The sequence below is a fragment of the Trachypithecus francoisi genome, unplaced genomic scaffold, assembly GCF_009764315.1.
Source record: "Trachypithecus francoisi isolate TF-2019V2 unplaced genomic scaffold, Tfra_2.0 Lachesis_group0, whole genome shotgun sequence".
Lineage (NCBI taxonomy): Eukaryota > Metazoa > Chordata > Mammalia > Primates > Cercopithecidae > Trachypithecus > Trachypithecus francoisi.
This window is the reverse complement of record NW_022681453.1, coordinates 118,761,623-118,788,859: the sequence shown is the minus strand read 5'-3', so window position 1 is coordinate 118,788,859 and position 27,237 is coordinate 118,761,623. Positions and strand designations below refer to the sequence as shown.

General features: G+C 39.9%; 1 protein-coding gene across 2 annotated transcripts in view; it reads right to left on the bottom strand.

Annotated features, from left to right (window-relative positions):
* FNDC3B (fibronectin type III domain containing 3B) overlaps positions 1-27,237 on the bottom strand; it is a 378,980-nt gene that overhangs the window by 278,284 nt on the left and 73,459 nt on the right. For both annotated transcript variants that reach the window (XM_033211719.1, XM_033211718.1), the window contains exons 2-3: positions 25,864-26,002; positions 4,337-4,412 (exon numbers count right to left, since the gene is read on the bottom strand). In XM_033211719.1, coding sequence (XP_033067610.1) covers positions 4,337-4,412; positions 25,864-25,974 — 187 coding nt within the window. In that variant the 5' untranslated portion in view covers positions 25,975-26,002. The remainder of the gene's footprint in view (positions 1-4,336; positions 4,413-25,863; positions 26,003-27,237) is intronic.

Sequence of the window (27,237 nt, the reverse complement as noted above, 5' to 3'; positions counted from 1 at the left end):
AAATCTTTTGTCTAGGATGCCACAGGTATAGGCTGACCCCAAGCGAGAATAAACTATGACCTTTTTTGGCCCCTTCAAGACCTATGATTCATGTTTCATGGGAAATATTGAGAAATATTCCATTAGAAATGAATCTGCGTTCACAGCATATTGTATGCTTCCTGTGTTTTCTTCCTTATCACCAAGGACATTCCCATAAAAACACATTTTTTTTCTTTTTTAATAGACAGGGTCTCGGGATAGAATGCAGTGGTGCAACCATAGCTCACTGCAGCCTCAAACTCCTGGGCTCAAGCGATCCTCCCACCTCAGCCTTCTGAGTAGCTGGGACTACTGGAATGCACTGCCACAACTGATTGTTTTTTTTTTTTTTTCTTTTTTTGGTAGAAATGGGTCTCACTATGTTGCCCAGGCTAGTCTTTAACTCCTGGCCTCAAGCAATCCTTCTGCCTTGGCCTCCCAAAGTGCTGGGATTATAGGTGTGCACTTCCCCACTCAGCCCATATTCTTCTGTATTAATTTGCTTTCAACTTCCAAGCTGCCTTTTAATGAGATCACAATGAGCTTCTGAGGTCTTTATAGTGGTTTCATAAATGTCCTGATAAAATTATCCGACTAATAAATTCAGTTACAAGTAAAGAGGACTGACCTTATACAATGTGACTTCAAAGTTTCCAGGAAGGCCCAGCAACCAACTCCACTCCCTACCTGAAATCCCCACAAAGCAGTCCCTAATCTGAGGGCTAGTGTTAAAATAGCAAAGTTATTAGGCTGACAGTTTCAACCATGGCATAATCAAAGGGTATGACTTCAAAATTTCCAGGAAGGCCACCACCACCTATCACCTTCCCCTCAATTTAAAAAAACACCGGCTGGGTGTGGTGGCTCATGCCTGTAATCCCAGCACTTTGGGAGGCCGAGGCGGCCAGATCACGAAGTCAGGAGATCGAGACCATCCTGGCCAACACAGTGAAACTCTGTCTCTACCAAAAATACAAAAAATTAGCCAGGTGTGGTGGTACATGCCTCTAGTCCCAGCTACTTAGGAGGCTTAGGCAGTAGAATCGCTTAAACCCAGGAGGCGGTGGTTGCAGTGAGCTGAGATTGTCCCACTGCACTCCAGCCTGGGCAACAGAGCGAGACTCCATCTCAGAACAAAAAACAAAACAAAACCACCTCCCACCTGTTGGCCAGTGTTGAAAGAACATAAGTAGAGTTTCGATCTCTTAAATCCCTAACAAAATACAAATATTTCTTTCAGAAATTTCCATTACAATGTGACCATTTTCAGATTCCTTCCTAATAGGTTTTTAAATGGCAAAGAACTGCCTCCCACTGTACCTACGAGTCCTCTCTCATTGTCCTGGAGCTGGAGCCCTCCCTGGCCCCAGTCAACAACAGCTGGAGCTGGAAGCTCCACCTGGAAGCTGAGCCACCCCAAATCTGAACCCAAACGTGATTTGGGGCAGAAATAATGTAATGAGTTCTAAACCAATATTCCCTGCATCACACTGTCTGCTAGTCACTGCTCAATCAGTATATCTCACTTTGTTAACAAAGTGCTCGCCCCTAGCTTATTCCCAAGACTCAGTCTCCACCATCCACTTTTGTTCTGCAAACCATCTGTCTCATTCTGGGTATCTAAGTACTCATCCTAGTATCCAGCTCAGAATCCTGTTACTCCAGGAACAGGAAGTTAACCTTGCTGTTATCAAGAGAATGGAGTCCTCCCTGACATAAAGGCACAGAACAAGGAACTCAGGGCGTCAGACATACCAGGGAAGAAAACTCGACTCTGCCTCTTTCTTGCTATGTAACTTTTTGACAGGCCTCAGCGTCCTTGTGTGTAACTACACACTCACTAAAGGACAGAATGCATAGCACAGCCTGAGCTGAATAAATGTCAGCAATGGTAGAGATGATGTTAATCACTGAGAGTGTGAGGATGACACAGCAACTTGTGTTAGAATGTACAAATATACTGCCTATTGCCACATTTTATGTTGCTATATTCTACCCAACTGGAGTGAAATATTCACAAACTCATACTGGAACTCATATAAAGGCTTTCTTATTTTTTGCCTCAGTGACTGCCTTTTATACACATTAGTGGCAGTCAATGAGTCTGAACTTGGGGTTCAGCCTGCTAAGCTGACTTTCTTTCCAGTTTCTGCAGTTCATCCTATTGCCCCCGAGCTTCCGAAACCCTAGCAAAGCACCTGGATCTAGGTCCTAGTCCTCATTCCATCCTGTGCCATTTCAATTAATTGGGCCAGGTACCACCACTCCCCAAAATGAAGATAACCATAGTATCTGAGACTTCGGAAGAGAACAAAGAATAGGAAGCCTGGAGGGAGCCAAAGATAAAGCTCCACAATTTTGTTTTGGTCAAAGGCATTTTTGAAATCACTGGAAGGAGTGTTAGTGTCACTTATCTCTAAGTATCATCATGAATAAATACAAAGCTCCCATTGTGAAGACAGCAATATACTTGCAACATTTCCTGCAAAGTGCACCAGTTATACACGGATTAAAAAAAAGAAAAAAGTGGAGGAACAGCTAACTCAGTGAAATTACATACACATATACGCACACAAAACATATACACACACTACATACACACGCACACACTCCTTAGACACCAAAAAGTAAACTCAGGTGGAATGAAAGAGATTTTATGCATGTTCATCCACTAAGTGATTTGCTTTTATAGATTCTATTACACATACTTAGTTGTAGAGGGATATAATCTACCAGCCAATTAATGGGGCTCCAACGTTACCATAACCAGAGGCTTAAATGCTTTCTTACTGAACTGAAAACCTCAGCTTCATCCCATATTGGTGACTTTCATCTAGTTTTTCTAGTGTGATTTTTTTTTTTTAAAGGTACAGGGTTGTGGAATTCTGAGGTTTTAATTGTTCACAATATCCATTTATTATAATACTACAAATAGGTGAAAGACTCTCTAGTCCATACTATTTTAAAATATTTCTTCTCTTCCTTGACCTGAAGTTTCCCCCATATTGTTCATCGACTAAGACTAGGTTTTGATTTTAAATGATTTAGAATTCCAAAGATCAATTTCTGGGACACAACAGAGAAATGCAGAGTAGAAATCATTAATAAAAATGATTAAATAATCTAATATTAACTTCAATTAAAACTCATTAGCCTTGAATCTTTAAAAATATACTCATTTCTCAAGAAATATTTTCTAAGTTTTTGTTCTTATAGATACAAAAATAAAGTACAAAGCAACATGCTCTACTACTACGCAAGGCAAAAAAAAAAAAAAAAAAACCTGTTTCTATATAGCTCATTATGGGAAACTGAAACTAAAGGGTATTTCCCCCAGTTTGTTTGTATATTGGTAAGCAAGTTCAGGTATTAATAATAAAGCCTCTGATTAGATTCCAGTTCAATTAATAACCTAATGCTGATCTCAATTGCATGCCAATTTACCATTTACCCCATAATCCCAATCACTGCCAAAAAGAGCTATCATAAACAGTGCCTTTTAACACTGCAGTGTTTACCAGCTAACATCAGATCTAGGTTGATCCTCCTACACAGAACTCCATATGGATCAAAGTACCTATGTCATTTATTTCCAAGTGAATATACAGAAGAGGCATTAGTATACAAACTAGAAGTGTCCTAGGAGCTATAATAAAAGAACTACACCCGGAAGCCTTACCTACACCTGGAACTTTAGGCGACAAGATTCTGAAGTCTGAGATAATCCTATAACGGGATAAGACTTTTAGAGATCCCGGAAGGGAGAATTTTGCATTTGAAGGAACATGAATGGTCGGGGGTCAAAGAGTAGACTGTGTTGGGCAGCCTCCAAGATGGTCCCCAATGACCTGCCTCTTGGTATTCACACCCTTTCATAATTTCTTCTCTTGAGCCCGGGCTGGACCTACTAGCTCCCTCTTGCCCTCTAGTTATTGGCTCTGAAGCCAGCTGCCATAACATAAGCCCCCTCTACTCCTCCATGGAGAGGCCCACTTAACAAGTAATTGCAGAAAACTTCCTACCAATAGCCCGTGTGAGTTAATACTTGTTGTTATAAGCCACCAAATTTTGGAGTAATTTGTTACTTAGCAATAATTAACCAACAGATACCCAATACAGATTTTACCACTACAAATATCCTTTGGATAACATCATAATACATATTTGAGACCATGTGACAGAAAAAAAAAGAAAACGAATATCCAAGATATACTTTACATCTAGAAAATTACATGCAGACACATATAGAAAAACACTACTTCCTTCAAATAAAGAAAAAATCTTTGATTCGAATATTTACCAAAAATGTCCTTACCTTGAATGCACTGAAGTGTTCCATCCTCCGCTCTGATTGTGAAAGTCTCACCTGGATTAACTTGAACGAGAATAACCTGCCAAAACAACACATTAATTTCAGTTTAATACTGGAACCTCTGGGATTTGTCAAGTGTTATTACCTATATTTATACACTAGACAGGAAGTATGTGGCATAAAATGTTTTATAAACACAAAACTTGGAGTATAAGTCTTTTTTTTTTTTTTGAGACGGAGTCTCGCTCTGTCGCCCAGGCTGGAGTGCAGTGGCCGGATCTCAGCTCACTGCAAGCTCCGCCTCCCGGGTTCACGCCATTCTCCTGCCTCAGCCTCCTGGGTAGCTGGGACTACAGGCGCCCGCCACCTCGCCCGGCTAGTTTTTTGTATTTTTTAGTAGAGACGGGGTTTCACTGTGTTAGCCAGGATGGTCTTGATCTCCTGACCTTGTGATCCACCCGTCTCGGCCTCCCAAAGTGCTGGGATTACAGGCTTGAGCCACCGCGCCCAGCCGAGTATAAGTCTTAATTGGAGGTATGGGGATAGAAAGAGTATATGTATTTGAATTTAGCTAAGTGAATTCTCCTGTGTTGCTTATGATGCTATCTAACTTTAAAAACTCCATTTGAAGAAAATTTTTCTTTGAAAAGCACAATTCCTTTTTCTCTTTCACAAATTTAGAAACTACAATTAAAGAAGAAAAAAGACCAGAAACTATACTTATAGAAGAAAGCTGCATCTAGCAATGAGGTTTTGACCTAACAGTGTTACATACTGTTCCCAAGTGTCTATTACTGATCTGGGTTATATGATTCTATTGTGTGACAACAAAAAAAAATTTACAAGAAAAAAATTTTTAAAAAGAATATCTGTGTATAGGATCTTAAGACAATAATGAACAGTATTCAATAAATATTATAAATAGGCCCCACCAAATACCCAAATGTTTAAAGTCAATGTTTTACTTATATGAACATAAATATTTAATGTTAGACAACTTCCAAGACTAGACCATGAGTGGTAATAGCAAAGTACATTCTGTCAACAGCCTTATAGTTTTATTAATAGTTTTAATCAAAGGACAATCAAAGGAAAAAAATCACTAATTGATATCTAAATACAAGTTAAAAGACATAATACAAACTTAAAAAACTATAGTTAGGCTGGGCACGGTGGCTCACGTCTGTAATCCCAGCACTTTGGGAGGCCGAGGCAGATGGATCACTTGAGGTCAGGAGTTCAAGACCAGCCTGGGTGAAACCTTGTTTCTACTAAAAATACAAAAATTAGCCAGGCATGGTGGTGGGCGCCTGTAATCCCAGCTACTTGAGAGGCTGAGGCAGGAAAATGGCTTGGAGGTGGAGGTTGTGGCATGCCACTGCACTCCAGCCTAGGTGACAGAGCAAGACTCCATCTCAAAAACAACAACCACAAAAAGTATAGTTAAAAACCACCATGTACAAGGCTAAAACTTTTTAAAAATCACCATAGAATTTCTAGAAATTGACAGGATGTCAGTGTCACATTCATCCTACAGTTACTGGAACAAGCCCTGTTCTTCCCTAGCACAAAACTGTCAAGCATACTGTTCCCTCTGTCTGTAATACTCTTCCTGTACTCCCTCATCTTAGCTTACCACCTACCTTCCTCCATCCTCAACCAACATCTATTCATCCTTCTCAGCTTGGGATATAGTGTTTGACTCTTAGGACAGGTCAGGTCCCCCGCTATGTGTTCTCAATCAAACAAAAAACCCGCTCTACTACTTCTTCCTAGCATTTACAACTGCAATTAATTAACTAAGCAATTATGTTAGTGTCTGTCTTTCCTTCTTTAATCTAGGCACGATAAGGATAACATCCAGCAATCTAGCCCCACCCCTGGCATAGAATAAGTTATGTGCTCAATAACTACTTTCACTGAACGAATGAAAGTCATAAAACATTAAAAAAAAAAAACTATTGCAAATAATTATCTTAGCTTAGAAATTAAGCTTTCATAAGATGCAATTTAAAAGTCAACTTTATTTACTGTATACACCATAATTTGTTTTGTAAAACTATTGAGATCAAAGCCATTTCATCTTTAAAAACTCCATCTTTAATATCCATGTATTTTGCCTCTTCTAATAATTCATCCAGATGACACTGCTGGAATACTAAAAATTTTAAATCAGAAAATACATTACCTGGAAAAAAATAGAATCATTCAGGGAAACTCAGACTAAGCTTCACCCCTTGTGCTCTTGAATTACGACAGTTATTTCAAAGCAATTTATTTTTCCTGTGTAACAACTGTAGATAATCTTTGAGTTTTCAGTATTTAAATTACCACCAATGTAAGCACATTGTACTGTTTCAAAAACTCAAAAGGAAATTCCTTCAAGATCTCTAGAATGATTAAAATATTTGTTTTCTTGAAAAGGAGCTTTTAAAATCATTTCTTTAACATGAAAATCATTTATTTTTACATAAATATACAACATAAAAACTACAATGGAAGAAAACAACACTTCAATACAGATGATTATCCAGGTCTTCTTAAAGGTCCTTAGACCAATTCTAGCATCACTGTAATAAAGCAGAAACCATTTGCTTTGTGTTTAAAGCTCTAGGGATAGAACTGTGATATATGCCCATGGAATTAATTAGTTGGGGGAGCGGGGAACCAATGGATGCCAAGACTCTATGTCCTAGATTTTCTCTGACAATCCCAAATTCATATACTCTTTTCTACCACGCTCATAACTGTCAGACAATGTGTCCCGAATACCGGTTCAGAAAACACAATTCACCAATATTACGGAAAGTCCCAGGCAAGAAAACGGATTTCTGAATTGGGACATGTCCAGACTGTCGTCACGTTATCTGCTTATCATATTGCATAAAAAGTGTCTGTAACAGTTCCTCAGTGGTCACTGACACCAGGCCAAACTTCAAAGAACGACCCAGAGGCATCCAGCCTCTAAGGGTCCACTTATGCTTTCCCCCACTGCTTACTGAGTTCAATTCCTGACCCCCATCCCACTTCTTCAGGGAGAAAGATGATAGGTAACGGGCTTTTAAGCATCTGACGAAAATACCTCCCTTCAAATGTTTAGTTCATGTAATTTTCATTGCTGCTGAGTAGCCATAGCAACCAGATTATAATCTACCAAGTTACCTCAGAAACCAGGCAAGTCTCTTGTGTCCCAATATCAATTTTTCTCAGTAGAGGAGAAGTCATTATTTAAACAAACTGTATTCATCTTGGCACTGAGGTATTTTAAAAGAAAGCATTTTATTATACTGAGGGAGGCTGACCACCTAGCTGTTTTCGTTGTCAATAAAGCAGAGACAAAAATAAGTTTGACACACACCAGCCCAATGACCGGTCCTGACAGCAGACATGAATGAGCTGGCGGCAGGTCTTGCATCACGCAGCCCCTGAGGAGCATGAGTCACAACCTGGCCAACTCCCGGCACTTAACCTTTCCTATCATACAAGTTGGGCAATGTTTTTCTCTCTCCCTCCCTCCCTCCCTCTCCCCAGCCACAAAGCAGAAATATAATAACTGCTACAAGTCCTCCTTAATATAAAATGCGAAACAGAACATTGCTCTCCAAACCGCATCATTTTTTGTCTACTCACTAAGCATTTCCTACTTTTCCAAAGTCAGCATTAAACTGATTCATATTGCACCACGTCTTCACAGGAAGAAAAAAAAAGACAAAGATTTTAACTACTGATTTTTTTTTTCTCCAGAGATGTTAAGAACCATGCTAATCAAATCATGAGAGCATCCTCTAGGCTACTATTGCTTCATCAGATCTGTTTCAAAACCGTTAGTGCTACAAGAACCATGAAGTTGGAAATAAACAGAAGGCAGTTTATCAAAGTTTAATAAAAAATAAGTGACCACTCTTCCAAAGTCCAGAGAAACAATAAAACAAAAGTTACAATTAATACAATTGAGCAAATACAGCATCATGGGAATTCTTTGTCTAACAGGGGAATTGAAAGAAGGTGTACTATCTTTCCTTTACAGGTATAAATCTAAAACTAACTCTGTTTTTTACTCATTAAAAGAGGGAAAGGAAGGCTACTTTTGCAATTTAAACTTTGGGTGGCTGATTAACCAGGTGTCAATAGTATCTAAGACTACTCCTGGAGGCAAATGTCTAATTTATGCCTCAAATAAAAAAATCACCAGTCACTCAAATAAGCAATCAGGCTAAAGTATCAGTCCATCAAAAAAGCTTCTGGCCAGGTACAGCGGCTCATGCCTGTAATTTCCAGTGCTTTGGGAGGCTGAGATGGGGAGAATCGCTTGAGACCAGGAGTTCCAGAGCAGCCCAGGCAACATAGTAAGACTCCATATCTACAAAAATAATTGTAAAAATTAGCCGGACGTGGTGGTACATTCCTGTAGTTCTAGCAGCTCAGGAGGTTGCGGCAGGAAGATCATGTGAGCCCAGGAGGTCAAGGCTGTAGCAAACCGTGACAGTGCCAACTGCACTCCAGCCCGGGAAACAGAGCAAGACTGTCTCCCAAAAAAAGCGTCTCCTGGGAGAACGGTACCAACTGACCAAAGGCAAAATATTACACTTGCAGCATTTTTAACCGTTAAATCCAATCCTCAGACAATGAAGATATAAACCATAGCAGAGAGGAGATCCCATTTCACTTCCAGAGTTTTTTCCACTGGCCACGCTTTGTGAAGCTTGTTTTCATGTATCAACGAACACTTCCTCCTTGGAGCCCACATTTACGATTATCCAACAGGTATCTTTACGGGGGGAAATGATACAATCTAAAAGCTGCAGAAGAGTTCCACTCAACTAAGGATACTATCCAGGAATACCTAATAACTTTAAAAGTGACCTTTGACCACATGAGAAGAGTACTACCGCCTATTCTTCATGCCACTATTTTCTGGTCACATATACTCCCACTCCCCACTCCTCAGCCCCACCCCCAAGATTCCCAGTCTCCAAGCTCATCCCAGGCCCCCACACCCAAACTGTCTATCCACACACACCTTTCAGACCCCAGTCTGTGTGCGACAGACCACAGCTGGCCTCAGGCAAAACTGAAAAGTAAACAGTATTTGTTTTTTGAGTCCCCTCTTTTCTCCAAATCAGGAAAAGGGAAGTGATGGGGTGCAAATGCCCAATATTGATCTTTGTGGTAATAACACATGCAAAGAAAATGTCCTAGGATTAAAAACATAAGCAAGTAAACTAGAAAGATCCTGGTAAGAAGATGTGAATGTATCCATTGCCTCATTTTGCTCACTGCCCTACCTGAAGCCTGAATCCAAAGCTGATTGAAAAATAATATACAATAACAGGAAGCCCCCAAGGGGACCTAAGCAAACACTGGCAACTCAAGGTCCAAGGGCACACATTGTAGGTGAAGCTCCCCTTGCTCAACACAACCCGTAGGATACATGGCAAATATGTTTTGGGTTTTCCTGGGCTTTAGGACTCTCACTGTTCAAAATAAGGAGCAAGGATATCCACTACTCCAAAAGTTTTAATACTGTTTTCTTCAAAGAATAGAAGGTTCAAAAGCTGTACCCTCAGCCGGGTGTGGTGGCTCACGCCTGTAATCCCAGAACTTTGGGAAGCTGAGACAGGTGGATCACTACTCCGTCTCTACTAAAAATACAAAAATTAGCCAGGCATATGGTGGGTGCCTGTAGTCTCAGCTACTCTGGAGGCTGAGGCATGAGAATCGCTTGAACTCAGGAGGCGGCAGCTGCTCCAGCCTGGGCAACACAGTGAGACTGTCTCAAAATAATAATAATAAATAATAAGTTAAAATTAAAAACAAAAATGTACTGTTCTTTGTTAAAAAAAAAAAAAAAAGCTGTATCCTCAATATCACATCTCTAAGATTAATTCAGCATGATGCAAGGTACTTTATCAACTCCTTTTTCCAGGTTTTTTTCTATAATGATTAAGAAACAGCTACTACTTATTGAATCCCTGTCATCTGCTAGGTAGATATTAACTAGATTTTACAAATGGGGAAACTGAGGCTTGAAGAAGAAAAGCAACCCTTCCAAGGTTACAAAACTACAAAGTGACAGGAATCCAGCCATGTCTGACCAAAGTGCATACTCATCTAGTCCACACCACCCCTTCTCCCCTCTACTAGGCGTGGATTCACCATGTCAATTCAATATGGAGATAATTCAACAAGACTGCTAAAATAAAGAGAATGCAGTTAACCGGGTCAAAGGAACATCCCCAAAGGCAGGACAAGTTCTCTTCTAGGAAATATGTGTTCTTAGATGTACCATATGACCCAGCCATCCCACTACTGGGTATATACCCAAAGGATTATAAATTATTCTACTACAAAGACACACGCACACGTATGTTTATTGCGGCACTATTCACAATAGCAAAGACTTGGAATCAACCCAAATGTCCATCTGTGACAGACTGGATTAAGAAAATGTGGCACATATACACCATGGAATACTATGCAGCCATCAAAAAGGATGAGTTTGCGTCCTTTGTAGGGACATGGATGCAGCTGGAAACCATCATTCTTAGCAAACTATCACAAGAACAGAAAACCAAACACCGCATGTTCTCACTCATAGGTGGGAACTGAACAATGAGACCACTTGGACTCGGGAAGGGGAACATCACACACTGGGGCCTATCATGGGGAGGGGGGAGGAGGGAGGGATTGCATTGGGGAGTTATACATGATATAAATGATGACTTGATGGGTGCTGACGAGTTGATGGGTGCAGCACACCAACATGGCATAAGTATACATATGTAACAAACCTGCACGTTATGCACATGTACCCTAGAACTTAAAGTATAATAAAAAATATATTAAAAAAAAAAAAAAAGGAAATATGTGTTCCTCCCTGAAGCAGAGCCTTCTATCCTCAATTTCTTCTTCAAATTCCTACCAGTGACAAGTCTCTCAGTTAAGTAAAATTACAATCTCAAGAAAAAAATTTTACCAAATCTGCCATGTTTCATGTTCTCAATAAAATCTAAAACCAACCACTTCTCACCTCTGACCAGATATTCTCTTTGGTAAACATTTGCGCTCTCCTTAAAGGTTCACCTCCCAATGCATTCACATTCCAGTGTCTGCTCAGCTTCTGTGTCCCGGCAACAAGAGTGACTCCTATAGGAATCCATTCACAGAAGTTCTGAAATCTAAGCCCTTTACATCTACAAAATGGTTTGAATTACTTGGAAATGCTTCTTATTAAGATTATCATAACAAAAGCCAGCAATAAAAAGTAATAAAGTAACCCCACAGTATGTGGAAATTTCCTATTAAGGGTTCAGAAGTCCAGGAAAGGACCCTCTCCGGCTCCGTTTTCTCTCCCACAAGTGGCCCTCTCAAAGCACACAGGAAGAATTAAATTCGGCCACCTTTTTACATACTTTTAAGCAACTAGTTTGAGACACTGTCCACCATACAATCCAGGAAAACAGAATTTTACAGCTGGATACTTAAGACCATTGCAAAGTTTAAAGAAGCTGTCCAGATTTAAGACTTCAAGGCAAACACACTAAACATGCTCTTTTAAAATGTAATGCTTTTAAGATTTTCCTTTCTAGATTTGAGTTACTAGAGCTTTGTTAAGTAACTGTTGGAAAGCCAGGCACACTTAGATTCTTGGTCTTGGAAGCACTACAGCTTTGAGGACATACACATACTGACTCGTACATATTAACAGATTATTCCAATTCTTCCCTCATTCTGCACCAAGTCCAAATTCAAGACTGACACTAGTCTCTACAGAGAGCAAAGGAAAAATGTGACAAAGATTTTCCAGCCAGCCCCGCCCCTCCTCCCGCATGTCCTCAGCACATACAAGCACAGCCGATTCTATGCACGTTGAATTCAGAGCCAGTTTATGCACCATGACATCAGTGCAGTATAATGAGCCAAGTTTAAACTCCATCTGGGACAAATAATGTCCAGGCACACTGTGACTTCTTTTGTTTATATACAGTGACTAAATATGTCTTGGTGGTAAATGAACTAACTCAAGATTTATTTCCCAAGGCCTCCAAAACAATATTCTGCACCCTGAAGCAACTCCCTGCCTCCAGTTCTTTTTCCAAGGCTATGCATAAGTGATTTTTAGCAGAACACATGATTTTTGAAACATATAATTAACATCTTCAGGAAAGTCAAAATCCAAGCAGTCCTTCATCAATCTAAAACAAAGAAAACGAGGAACTCATGAGCAACCAGGTACAGCATCACTGTTTACAGTAAAAATCTGCGTGACACTTAATTCTGTATTCCGCTTAGAAAACAGGAAAAGTAGAGGTGAGAGATTTAAGAAATACCTGTGGTCATTTTCTTTCCTTTTGAAGGATAAACTTTGTTTCTTTTACCCTCGTATTACTTTGTAAATTCAAAATGAAAAACCACTTAATATGTTCAAATCTTACAAGGTTTTAAACTTCTTGAGTCTCAAAGCTGCCTCTAGGGTGATGTAATTTTTTAATGGAAATGAAGGATGGGGTTTGGGAAGAAAAGGCAGGCAAAAGGCCCTCTCCTAACTCCAGGGTGAGACTCCCACGGGGGAGGAAACTCTACTACCTCTACTATGTCTACCTACTACTACCCTCTACTATCCTTTTCTGGCCACCATCATCTCTCAGCAGCTGCTGGCCCGCAAGGGAGCAGCCCTCCTATTGCCAATCTCAAGGAAAGAACCATTCCCTAAGGAAAAAAGGGAGACGCTGCTGTGACCCGGGCTGGGGCTTCGGAAGATTTCACTCCTAACTCCTTCTGACCTCCAGGCCTTCTGACACTACTACCACTGCTGCTTAGTCCTCAATGTTCAGAAGCTGGGGAGCCAGAGGCACTGCCACCTTCTGGAGTTAATGTGGAAATCATGTAAGATAATGAAGAGGAACGGCCTCTACAAACTTTACAATTTACTACTGTGCAAAAACCTAGTCCCATCTCTTTCCCCAGCTGTTTACCTGAACAAGACTGAGAGGTAAGTCCAACCCAGGCAGCTCCACCTTTCCCAGAAGGCAGGATCTGAGTTTTGGAAAAAGAGATAAGTGGGTTCGAATCCCAGCTCTGTGATTTGCCAGTTGCAAGTATGTAACCCTTCTCCCCTCAAGTTTTGTCTATAAAGATGATTGCCGCCTTACAGGGTGTGTAATTACTGCATGAAATAATGTGTGTAAGTGCTCAGCACCAGCCCCAGCACCTCATAAGCCTCCCCAGTAGTCACTAATCCTTCCCTCCACCTCAGCAGGAAGAAAGAGATAAAAATATCCGTTAAAAGCCACTGTTTCCAACAATTTTAACTTAGTGTCCACAGATAACCACTCAAGTAGAAGTTGAGATTGGGCTGAGACTAAAAGCATTCTCGTGATCAGCAGGCTTCCAAAGCAGCACTTACGACTGAGGTAAATGCCAAAAATTTTGTCAAACACTTAGCATTCTTTCAAAGTCCTAACTCTGACCTTTCGTACAGTTTTTAGATTGCTAAGGTATGGAAATCTCTGGAAGAGTCAACCTTACAGCATCTTTTGTCCTACATTTCCCCCTAGGTTTAAGAATAACTGTTAGAAAATGGGTCACTGTACCCCTCTAAAGACGGCACTCACACCTGGTGTGACACCTATCTTTCTGCCTTGTTAATGGAGGCTCTTTAAAGTTCCAAGATTGGCCCAGGCGTGGTGGCTCATGCCTGAAATCCCAGCACTTTGGGAGGCCAAGGCAGGCAGATCACTTGAGGCTGGGACTTTGAGACCAGTCTGGCCAACGTGGTGAAACTTCGTGTGTACTAAAAATTTAAAAATTCACTGGGCGTGGTAGCGGGTGCCTGTAATCCCAGCTACTCGGGAGGCTTAGGCAGGAGAATTGCTTGAACCAGGGAGGCGGATGTTGCAGTGAGCTGAGATCACGTCATTGAACTCCAGCCTGGAGGACAGAACAAGACTTCATCTAGAGGGAAAAAAAAAGTTCCAAGATTGCTTGGAGTAGCATAGTGTGCAGAAGTAGTCAATAAAAAGTAGGAGAACTCTCATCCTGAGTAAACCACTTTAAAAATGAGGAAGCAAGAGACTGTGGGAAGTAAGCTGGATGTGGACACCGATCTATGAAAGGATGATGTCTTCTATCACCCATCTCCACCATCGATTCCCTGTGTCCTGAAAACAGACAGACATTATCATATAGATAAACCCAGTATCTGATTTCCTATCACAAACCCTAAGAGAAAAATATGGATGCCATTCATTTGTAATTCATATTAATATTTTATAGTTTTACATTCAGTCACTACTGAAGCCATCAAGTAAATTATAAAGAAATCGCCATTCTATAAAGATGTTTTCTATGTGACCTTTTTGCCAAGGTGACAAGAGTTTAAATGGGTTCTAAACAGATCCATTCTGGCAATATAAAATAAAAATTAAAAATTCGCTGCATTACTATGGCCTATTTAACTACCAAACAACATCGCTAATTAAAGCACATCCTTCTGTATGTCATAGCTTCTCCCATGAACTAGAATGACAACTCAGCACTCCAATATAAAGACCAAAGAAACTTCTGAGACGGTAACATGCTCAGTGATTAATGTTTCTAGCCACTGCTTAGAAAACACAAAAACATTTTACTGTATTCCAGCCTGGGTGAAAGGATGAGACCCCAACTCAAAAAAAAAAAAATTATCAACTTCTGATTGCATGAATATAACAACAACAAAAAAAAAGGTTTGGTTAAGGCCTGGCACAGAGTGTCACACCTGTGTGATCCCACATTTTGGGAGGTCTAGGCAGGACGATGGCTTGAAACCAGGAGTTTGAGACCAGTTTGAGCAACATAGGGAGACTGTCTCTACAAAAAATAAAACTAAGTAGCCAGGCCATGCTGGTACACGCCTGTAGTCCCAGCTACTCAGAAGGCTGAGGTGGGAGGATACCTTGAGCCCAGAAGATTGAGGCTGCAGTGAGCTGGGACTCTATCACTGTACTACAGCCTGGGGAACAAAGTGAGTCTCAAAAACAAAACAAAAACAAAACATATTAATGACACTTCCTGAAAATTAAAAGCCATGTAATATAATTGGTCAATAACACAAGCCCATTTCCCTTCAAATCTAAGGTGTGGCTAACAAGAATTGATTTGTATTTTTTTTAAACAGCCAAAATGGAACCTTAGTAACAAGTTTACTGACATACTTTCTAGTCAACCTGCACCCAAAACTAGACCACATTTACCTCTGGATCTTTCCTGTCTCCACTTAACTGCCCGATTATTTGCAAAGCAGAAGCCCTTGGAAGGGTAATTTGCTAAATGCAGACTGTCCATTTTATTCAAATGCTTGTCTACTGTGCTGCAAAGAGCAGGGAAGGGGCAGGAAAGAGAGGACACCCAGGAAGGGAGGGCCAAATTATTCTTGTTAATCAAAGTGCTGAACACACCTGCAGCTCAGGTAAAACACATTCCCTCTCAACAGATGATCTGATCTGACAGTCACCTGTTAAGAATAAAGGCCCAGGGCAGGGAAGAAATACCAACGTAGGCATTCACACTAAAGCAGCACGTGTATATTGTTTCTTCTGGGGACGCACCATGTCTAGCTTCAAGTTATTGTAACATTAAAGCTGACCAGAAAATGACCAAGAGGCACCTAGTTGTGGCCAATGCCAATTTAAATGAGGAAACAAATATAATCTAAAGGCAGCTAAACCCAAGATTACCTAGATGAAACACTACAGCACTTTAGCAACTTGCTCCTTGGCAGGCTGTTTATTTTTGCATTTGGAAATGTAGGAGAGAGAAAAAAAGAACGAGAATGAGTATCTGCATTTGGAACTTGGAGATTAATGTTACGAATTTTATGCAGCTTGCTTACTACTGTCATGTTTGGAGTGTAACGCATATATTTTATATAGTCATATGTTTAAATCAATCATTTGGACTAAAAAAGAAAAGAGTCTGCCTACATGAAAACGATTATGTGCAAACATATTCTGGATGCAGAAGTGTCTCATCTTAACACATTCTGGATGCAGAAGTGTCTCATCTTTTCTTCCTGTGTTTATATACTACTTTTACTGTACTATGAGATACATCAATAGCTATCACATCACATTCAACATGACAAATACACATTTTCAAAACAAGAAAAAGAGAAATCAGAGTTTGGAAATCTATCCAATTTAATCTTATTTTTTTAAAAGTTAATATGGAAATGCTTTATGGCTGGGCACAGTGGCTCACACCTGTAATCCCAGCACTTTGGAAAGCCATGGCAGGAGGATCCTCTGGGCCCAGGAGTTCAAGACCAGCCTGGGCAACATAAGGAGACCCTGTCTCAAATACATACATACATACATACATACATACATACATAAATGCTTTAAATAAAAATTCCTCATCTAGGTAATACCAGGAAAAGTTTACCCTTTAAAAAAAAAAACTCTTTAAACAAATACTTAAAGACTCAATTCTTGGGAACTGTAAAAAAGAATATAAATACAAGTATTTGCATCTCTGCGCTTGGAATACTTTTACCTTGCATCTGTGTTTAATGTCTCCTAACTAGACTGTAAACAGTAAAACTAAGGGATAGGATTGTTTCTTTTGGCCTTTCTAGGCTTTAGTAAATGTTCCATGTGGCACTTATTGGGGGCCTCAAATCCTAAAAACTAAAAGCCAAAAAACAAAACAAAAAAACTCACATGGGTCCTAACATGTAAGAAGTAAAGTTGAAATCCTTCTACAAAGCCACATGAACCAGTGCCCAGCCTAATTCATTTTACAAGTCATGGGGCAAGTAGACAACTAAAAGATTCTAAAACACATTATCAGTTTGATACATAATGCATGTGCCTGAAAAAAAATCTTCATCATTTTTCTGTATTTAAAATATGGTATGCATGAGCACAAGATGCAATTTAAAGTTTAAAAAGTTAACAATTGGCCGGGCGCGGTGGCTCAAGCCTGTAATCCCAGCACTTTGGGAGGCCGAGACGGGCGGATCACGAGGTCAGGAGATCGAGACCATCCTGGCTAACACGGTGAAACCCCGTCTCTACTAAAAAAATACAAAAAAAAACTAGCCGGGCGACATGGCGGGCGCCTGTAGTCCCAGCTGCTCGGGAGGCTGAGGCAGGAGAATGGCGTAAACCCGGGAGGCGGAGCTTGCAGTGAGCTGAGACCCGGCCACTGCACTCCAGCCTGGGCGGCAGAGCAAGACTCCGTCTCAAAAAAAAAAAAAAGTTAACAATTTCCAGATTCCAAACCAGGATGACCACAGAGTTCAGGCAGGCTTGGAAACTAAGTGGACACAGTAGGCACTGAAGAGGACATTCCCCATCAACAGCAAATGGCTGCAACTTCTGTGTCAATTGTTGCCAGGTAGGAAGGACCAGCCCAGTGTTATCACATCTTCTGTCTCTTGTTTTGTTTTGTTTTGTTTTGTTTGAGACAGAGTTTCACTCTTGTTGCCCAGGCTAGAGTGCAATGGCGTAATCTCAGCTCACTGCAACCTCCGCCTCCTGGGTTCAAGTGATTCTCCTGCCTCAGCCTCCCGAGTTGCTGGGACTACAGGCATGCAGCACCACGCCTGGCCAATTTTTTGTACTTAGTTGAGATGGGGTTTCACCATGTTGGTCAGACTGGTCTTGAACTCCGGACCTCAGGTGATCCTCCCACCTCGGCCTCCCAAAAGTGCTGGGATTACAGGCATACGTCTTCTGGTTTTTCCAGATAAACAGAAAAATCCAGAGTTTTATATAAATCTTCCCATTTTTAATATTGGTACTGAAATCCTTTTCTTTTAAACTAAAGGTAAAACAAAAACAAAAACAACACATAACACCCATACCTGTATGACAAAGGCAATAAGCTAGTTTTCAAGCCCTGATATAGATGAATTAAATCAGTTCATTGCTTTCATCCTTCATCCATTCAAAAAGACTTACTGAATATTACTTCAGATGCCAGGCACAGCATGAACAAGAGAGACACAGTCCCTACCCACCCTGTGTTGACAAGGAAATTAGACAGGCAAAAATTGCAATAATTTGAAAACAATCATAACGTTAAAATCACCTTAGAATTTAAAATTGCCATTATTCTGCAACGCAACGCTAACATGCCAGTATTTTACCTTAATCCTTCCTGTTGGAAAGGCAGCTCAATTTCTAGCATTTGAAGGATACTGACTACATCTTATATCTTATTATTATTGCCTTTGGCTAATTAAATTCTGAAGTGTCTCTCAACCCAGACAGCTCAGTGCTGTCATAATTATATGTCCTATGTTCTAATTATTGGGGGTGCCACATATAACAACACCCTCTGATAACATGGCATCAACATTTTTCTTTATAAGACTGAGATTCTGCATAGGCTATGCCTTTTTGGAAGCTTTTGTAGTGAGCAAAATTGGCAAAACTAACTTAGAGAGGTCTGAAAAGTCAGACCACAGATCTGGATAAAATCACACCTTTTTTTGTAGTTAAAAGGAGGCCCTCAAAGCAGGGGTTGCTGCCTCCACAGCTGGAAAGTGGATCTGGTTGAGGGGTGCTTGTGATCTGCCCCACTGTGGAGTCGGTAATTCTGAGCAACAGGCATTAAGCAGAAGGGTGGACCGCCAGACTGGAGAATCAGAGGACAAATACATTCACTAACAAAGACACTAAATAGCAAAAGTTCAAGCAAAGAGATCACCGACTATGCAGATAAGGTTTGTTTGTAGTACCCCCAATAGCTCTCCATTGCATATGTAATCCCTATAATGTATTCTCCTTTAATAAAACAGAAACGGATTACTTGATGTACAAAGTCTGGATCATTCTAGCCTTCACTTCATTTTAAATCTGATCTGACCCAGGTTCAGCCTCCCCACAGATACTTTTCCTAGCCTGGTGTGCTTTCCTGTGCACCTATCCCAGTCCTCAATTCCTCCTCTGAACTCCTACGCGCTGTGACACTCTACAATCCAAGCACTCTCCTGTGATTCAGTGTATGTGTAAATACAGTCTCTTTTTTTTTTTGGTAGGCCATATTTTGCTTCTCAACTAGACTGCTCATTCCTTTAGGGCAAGAACAGTGCCTTATTCATCTTTCTGTCGCCAGCACCTAATACAGTGCTGGCATACAAGACATTTGATAAATACTTATTAAAATGAACAAATCTATTATTCAATCACTCCTAAATTTAGTCATAAATCTTATCCTCTCATTCTTTTCCACCCCAATTTCAAAGGAGAGAAGCTGACAGTATCTTGACACTGGAGGGCTTTATAAGTTTGAGTGGTAGAGGAAACATGAATGGTAGTCAGCAATAACAATTTTATTTAAGCATTTGCCCAGCTTGTGCATTTCGCATGCGTCTTGATGCTGAAGAAGGTGATCCAAGGCTGAGCTTCCCCGTACTTGGTTTTCCATACCCAGCATTTGACCAGCCTCTTTCTACTTTCTAGCTCAAGCCTCAGCCCATAGCAGGATTCTACCACAAAAGGAGCTCTTCTATAATGTTATTTAGCAATAATAGCTGCAGTCTCTTTCTTAACTGTCACTCCCATTCTCATCTGAATATCCTTCTTTCTCCTGGGTAATCTTCCCAAGAGTTGTTTATTCATTTTTCTACAATATACTGATGACAAACCTTCCTTTCTTGTTGGGATTTCTGAGGAGGAGACAAACTCTGTCATGTAAGCAAAATTCTTCATGGGCCCCTGACACCATGGCCCTCAGTATATTTAAGGAGTGAACCTGTGTGGTGACAGGATTTGAACTACTCAATGCAAGAAGGAAGCCATCAAGCAGAAAGTTATTAAGAAGATATCAACCAGAACAGAAAAGGTCACTGGATTAGGAGGAGGGGCACATTTGATGTAAAAGACATGCCGATGATGAGCACCATCTGAGGGTGGAAAGCTTTAATATGTTGAACGTACTATCTGGAAATGTGTATTCAAAAGAACGCTCCAGGAAAAAACTCTGGTTACGTATTCTGTCTAGAGGAAACAAGGGCTTTCAGAAGAAGAAACAAAAGAGGGGAAAAAACTCTCTCCATGAAATGACATGCTAAGTGCTGATCAACAGGAATAGGCAAAGTCAAGAGAATTGGACATGATTGAGGCAATTGCCTTCTGCCTTCCAGGGTAAGTAGATGACACGTTATCCTCAGCTAGCAGGAGAGGCGGGTTTTCTGTATATGTTTAAGGAGTTCTACTTTCTGAAGAAGAAGCATTAAAAACACTCAGCAATATTCTAGAAGAATAGATGAATTAAAAGAGGCAAGAAGGAAGAAGAATAGTATGACATATCATATACTAGATGTCCTCCATATGCTAAATGCTAGTCAGGTCAAAGAGGCATCTAATCCAATCCAGTTCCACTAGGAATTGACCCTCAGTGAATACATATTTAAGCAAAGTCACTAAGAATATAATATAAAGTGGCACACGACTCTCATGCAGGTCACAGATACCCTTATATCTTATAAGTGTCACATGTTAAATTAACAAATCAGTAAACTCTGCCACCCTGTGTCAACACTTCTGTTTTTAATCTAATGGTTTAACTGGTAGCTGCTATAATTCTTCAGAAATTATTAAAATATTAAAGCAATAAGAAAGTCAGAATTTGGGCTACTGTTGATTCTTTTGTGCTCAAAACTGGCTGCTACATTTTAAAATCACTAAAATGCAGACGTCCATAACAAACACAGGTAAGTTAATATACCACTAGCTTCTGAATATGTCAACAAAGTCATCAATTTTCTGATTATTGAATGGCACTCGTCATCATTTATATAGCCACACACTAAAAACTCAGGTTGAAACCTGATTTTTATAAGCCAAGAATAGTATACAATTAGGCATATTAAGGGAAGCAAACTTTATTTAACAAGCTAGGCTGTAGTTACTCAGAGGTGGAAGAAATTAATAGTGATAAAAAGCAGAGATAACTTTATTTAGAAAATAATACTTCAAAATAAAGCTACTCAATATCACTTTTGGTTATATATACAAGAGAAATAAAAACATGTCCACACAACAATCTGTTCATAGCAGCATTATTCATAATAGCCAAAAAGTGAAAATAACTCAGATGTCAATCAGATCACGAATGGATTAATAAAATGTGGTAGATCCATGCAGTAAAATATTTGGCAATAAAAAAGGAATACAGTACTGTCACATGCTACAATATGAATGAACCTTAGAAATGTGTTGAGTGAACTGGGCACGGTGGCTCACACATGTAATCCCAGCACTTTGGGAAGCCAAGGCAGGTGGATCACTTGAGGTCAGGAGTTCAAGACCATCCTGCCCAAGATGGTAAAACCTCATCTCTACTAAAAATACAAAAATTAGCCAGAGGTGGTGGCACATGCCTGTAATCCCAGCTACTCAGGAGGCTGAGGCAGGAGAATTGCTTGAACTGGGAGGTGGAGGTTGCAGTGAGCCTGGGCAACAGAGCGAGACTCCATCTCAAAAAAAAAAAAAAAAAAAAAAAAAGATGTTGGGTGAAAGATGACAGACACAAAAGACCAAATGTTATGTAATTTTATTTATATGAAATTCCAGAATAGGCAATATCTACCTACAGAAACAGAAAGTAAGAGAATTAGTGGTTACCTAGGATAGGGGGAAGGGAGAGAGAAAATAGGAAATAGGGAGTGATCTCTCCAGGGTTCTTTTTAGAGTGATAAAAATGTTCCAAAATTAATCGTAGTCAAGGTTGTACAGTTCTGTGAATATACTAGATTCCAATGATTGTATACTTTCAGTGGGTGAATAGTATGATATGTGAATTATACCTCATAAAGCTGTTAAATAAGGAAAACTCTTGTGTAAGCTGCTTCTGTTCACACTGTTTCTTGTTATTCATTTTTAGTTGATAACGCTTTTAAAAGTTTCATTCATAATGAAGATGACTTTTCTTTTTAAGAAAAGAATCATCCTTTTCACTACTGCCCTTTTCCTGCTACCTGCATAAAATGACAAACCAAGGTTTCCAACCTAATGTGACTTCAAATAATGAAAATTAACAGTGTGTCTTATTTGGAGAGCCAGAAAGCAACAGAGAATCCTGCCAAGAACTAGTCCTAATTACATCCAGAAACCAGCAGAACAGAAATTAGAAGGAGGAGGGCTGTGAGAACTGAAGAGCTTTCTCATAACTGCGGTAGTTCTTTTGCATATATAGAAACGTTTAGAATGTCCTTTGCACAGCTGCAAAGTATTAAGAACCTTGTAAACACATACAAGGTAAGCTTCACCATACACACTCCCAACAGACATTTAGAGGCAGAACCCTATGGCCAGGGGATGGCTCTTTACAACAGTATGATGTGAGAGGTGACTGAGGTGCCACATACCTCAGGATGCCACCGCCAAGGGTCTGTTGTATAGTGCCTGCAATGTCCACCCCTAGAGTCAATCCTGTGCCTCCAAAAGGTTCTTATTAAGATGAAAAGGTGTTGCTTCAGTGAGAAAGCACAGTAAAAGCCTCAGAAAACATTCGTACAGATCCCTTTCTCTGGTATGTCCGCTGTAGCCTGGTCCTTTAACATGGAACCACCTGAGTACTACACTACACAGGCTCTTAAAGGCAAGCAGCAAATGATCAGCAGGTGCCCAGAGCAAGCACTCAAAACTCATGCTGCCCCACACTCTGGGATCCTGTCTTGGAGACTCACCTCTGTTCTTTGTTCTTTTGAATTGCCCTCTCTCCCTCCCCTTTCCCTACTTCCTCTTGTGTTTCTCTGCCACTTTTGGTTTTCTCTTCTCCTTCACCCTGTCTTTCCCTTGTGCCTTCACCTGGGTTCAACACATAGGCCCCAAGGCTCTGCCATGCCCACTTAGGCCAATGCTAAATGTTAGAACCCAAAGGAAAGAATGGAGGCTTGCAAGAATGAGGGAGACACACGATGGAGACTCTGGGAGCAGAATGAGGAAGAAAAATATCAGGCACAGAGGCCACTGCCTAGGGTGAGCCTCAGTGACATAGCGGCAATGACAAAACATGGTGAATCTTGGGATGGTCCTGCTGAGAGGGACATTTCTAATGCACTTTACCTACTTAACAATTTTGCCCATTACAGAAAAGTTAGAGTTAATGCCAAGTAATAGCTTGGAGCCAAGGATGTTAATGCTTCTAACACAATTAAACAGATTTAACACAATTAAACACAATTAAAAAGACAAAGTTTCTTCTTCTGAGATTTTTTTAAGTGTAACCCCACTTCTTCATAAAGCTTGATTATTTTGACCATTTATAAAACAGATACATTAACAGATTCTTCTTTTCTTATTAGCTTTAGAGAAAGTTTTAATAAGATTAATTAAAGAAAGATGTAATAAAAATGTGAGGGTTTTTTTTTCTTTTTAGAGATGGGGTCTCACTATGTTGCCCAGGCTGGTCTCAAACTCCTGGGCTCAAGAAAGGGCTTCTCCTACTTCAGCCTCCTGAGTAGCTAGGATTACAGGCATGGACCACCTTGTCCAGCTTTGAAAATATGATTTTATTAACCAAAATTGTTAAGCAGCTTCTGCTTAGAGTTGAGGTAAGATATGCAGGGTAGGGAAATGTCATGTAGCCTGCTGGGCAAGCTAAATAACAGACATGTGGGAGAAATCATCAAAACATAAACATGGTGTACAATATGGACGGGTGGCCTCGGGTCTCTTGGCTACATAGGCAAATGGGAATGAGGTGACCACATCTGAGAGACCTAAGTTGTTTCCCAAGTTTACTCACATTTGACTAAATACCTTGTCTTTTTTTTCTTTGTATTAGTAATTCTTTTAATTGGGAGACCAAACACTGCATCTTGAAACCATCCACAACACTCTGTAACCTTCCGGTGAACTAATGGAGCACAGTGAGCAGGAGAGCAGGCAGAGAATGACAGAGAGGCAGGCCAGCACTAACAAAGAAGGCTGGCAGCCAGGCAGCGTGATTGGATTTCACTCCAGGTGTAAGAAGGTGGCCTGAGGTAGGCTAATGACATCAGAAAGTTTTTATTTGGAAATAAACCTCAGGATCTATGTGGAGAATGCTTCCTGGTGGGGCAAAAAGTAAAGCAGAGAGACCAGTGAAAAGAGCTGTCCTACCCTACCCTAGTGAGATGATGGCGCAGGGTCCAGCAATGGTAGTGGAAATGAAGTGGACATGGCAGAGGATGGATTCAGCACACACTCCTGAGATAAAGTCAACAGGACATGCTAAAGACTGAAGAGGAAGATGAGAACACAGAGTGAAGACTGTAAAGTAAGGAATGGGCGGTAAGGAAGGAGAGGAAGTGGAGAAATACTGCCAAAGAGGGAAAAGGGGACGGGAGGTAGCAACTGGAGGGGGATGTGGAATCAAGTGAGGAGGTTTTGTTTTACTGGGTGGGGAGAGGTAAGATACTATTGTACATTGCTGGAAGTAATCCAGCAGAGGAAGAGATTGAGGAACCAGGAAGGGAGATGTTTGCATCAGTGGTGAGAAGGCATGAAATGCATTCAACTAACAAACATTTACTGAGCACCTATTATACAATTTTTGTTCTTAAGAGGTTTACAGTGCAATGCAGGAGAAAATAATATAAATTATTAAGCAGCAAGGTCAGCTCCAACAAAGGTATATACAAAGAATTAATATACAATGATTGATAGAGTGTGAATACACTATATGATAGATTAGAGCAGGGGGCATGTACTGACACCAAATAAATGATTAACTTATTTGAATTATGAATATGTTTTGGGTAAATATTTTCCAAGCACTTGCTCCCAATTCTACTTTTCACAAAATAAAAATTTGCTTTTATGCTTCTGAAGAAGGTACAAAGATAAAATATCTATTTAGTTATAAAACTGAGCAAGCCCAACTGTTGTAATAAAAATTTTTAATTAACATTAGAGGTAATAGTTCAATTCCTAATAATTTTTTAAAGTTTCACTTACTGATTAAATTGTTTCCCCCAAGTGCTACTGATTAAATTGTTTCCCCCAAGTACTGAGTTCACAAATAACTTCTTGAGTTCACAAATAACTCTCTATTCCACAATGTTCAGTAACTAGTGACAAAGGAGATTTAGAGGGAAAAAAGTACCATGATTTTTATGAGCTACTAATTCCAGGAGCAAGGGTGGGTTCACAGTGTCCTGCGCGTCTTGCTGAGATCACTCCTGTGTGAAGCCAAAACCTGATCCTCTGAGCATGCAGCTCTGACCAACCAAGCAAACTCGTCAAGCACAATATGGCATGAATAAACAGCCATTTTATTTCAAAGACCTGTACACTATCTGAAAATGACTCACTTCAGAAGTCATCCACTTTTCAATGTTTCAAGAATACAAACTGAATGAGAGAAGATTTTGTTCTCTAAAATCACAATATTAAAAAAAAAAGATACAGTAATTCTACAACAAAAACACTTACCTCTAGAAATGCTAAGGTTTGAAATCACAAATCTTTGAATCCCAAAGTAAATCAAATACTGCGTTACTGTTTCCCACTTAGACAATTTGACTTAAATTCCCCTCTTCCTACACCAACCTGCTGAGCTGCATCTCCATTCACCAAGTGGGGCATCATGGCTACCTCTCCGTTCAGTAATGGTGGCAGTTCCAGAGGGATTTGGTCGGTCATCATCATTGTGACGTACATTCATGGAGAACTTCCCTCAGCTGGCTTCCTGCAAGAGAACCACCACTTTTTAAAAAGTACTCAGGACCACAAAAATCACCTGTAACATAACAAGTCAGCAATCTAAGTGCTCCATCATGAAACCTAAGTTATTCTAATCTGAGAGCCCTGTATTACTATGTCAGGCCCCAAAGAGGGGTAGAACAAAGGCAAAGAAATAGCCTCAACTAGGAGACAAAAGACCAGAATCTCTAAGTGGCCATGTGAACATAACTTGCCTGTATCTCAGACATATCCAGGGAAACTTGTGCAGTCAGGCTTAAAGGTAGATTCCATTGTTTCTATTCTGTTTATTCCATTTATTCTAATGAAATCCATACACATTTTCAAAATAACACAAAGCCTACTTTCATCCCATAATGGTATTTGCCACCGTCATTTAGCTTTGCAATACAATAGAAGGAAAATAACAGTAAATTCCTATTTACAATTATAACTTGTTCCTTAAGAAGTGTTTACATATTCTTCAATTATGCCTAAAATATTTGGCAAAGATGGACAAAGGAGAAACGAACAAATATAAATACACACAGACACTCTCACACAATTTTAAATGATCTGAGGAACAACTGCCATATAGCCCACTGTTAAATTTATCATTCATAATAGAGTCCCCAAAATTTCAAATTCAAGGACGTTTGGTCAATGAACCCTTTAATTCCTAATATTCAAATCAGACAAAATAATGGGGCAAATTTTTTTTTTTTTTTTATTATACTTTAAGTTCTAGGGTACATGTGCATGACGTTTATATCATGTATAACTCCCCAATGCAATCCCTCCCTCCTCCCCCCTCCCCATGATAGGCCCCAGTGTGTGATGTTCAATGGGGCAAATTTTTAAACAATTGCCTCAAATATGTCTCAGGTAGATATGACAGAAATAAAATATTTATTCTCATTCTTAAATACCTCCACTCTAAACGTTAAATGTATGTCTCCTCCTTCCATCCCACCCAAAAAAAGCCCTCCCTTGGAAGTATCAAAAGATATATAAAAGCCACCCAAGAGATTATAAACTTTTTTATTTTAAATAGGCAAAATTTTACCTGTTTATTATACACCCATTTGGAGAAACTAATTGTTTTAAGCAACAAAAAAACGAAGTCTAACCCCAACCAGAAAAGCAAATTCTATAATAACAGGTCTTATAATTTGGTGTTAACAGTACCATCATGCTGTTTTATGAGGCAATTACTCAGTTCCTAAGCAAATAAAAGTACCA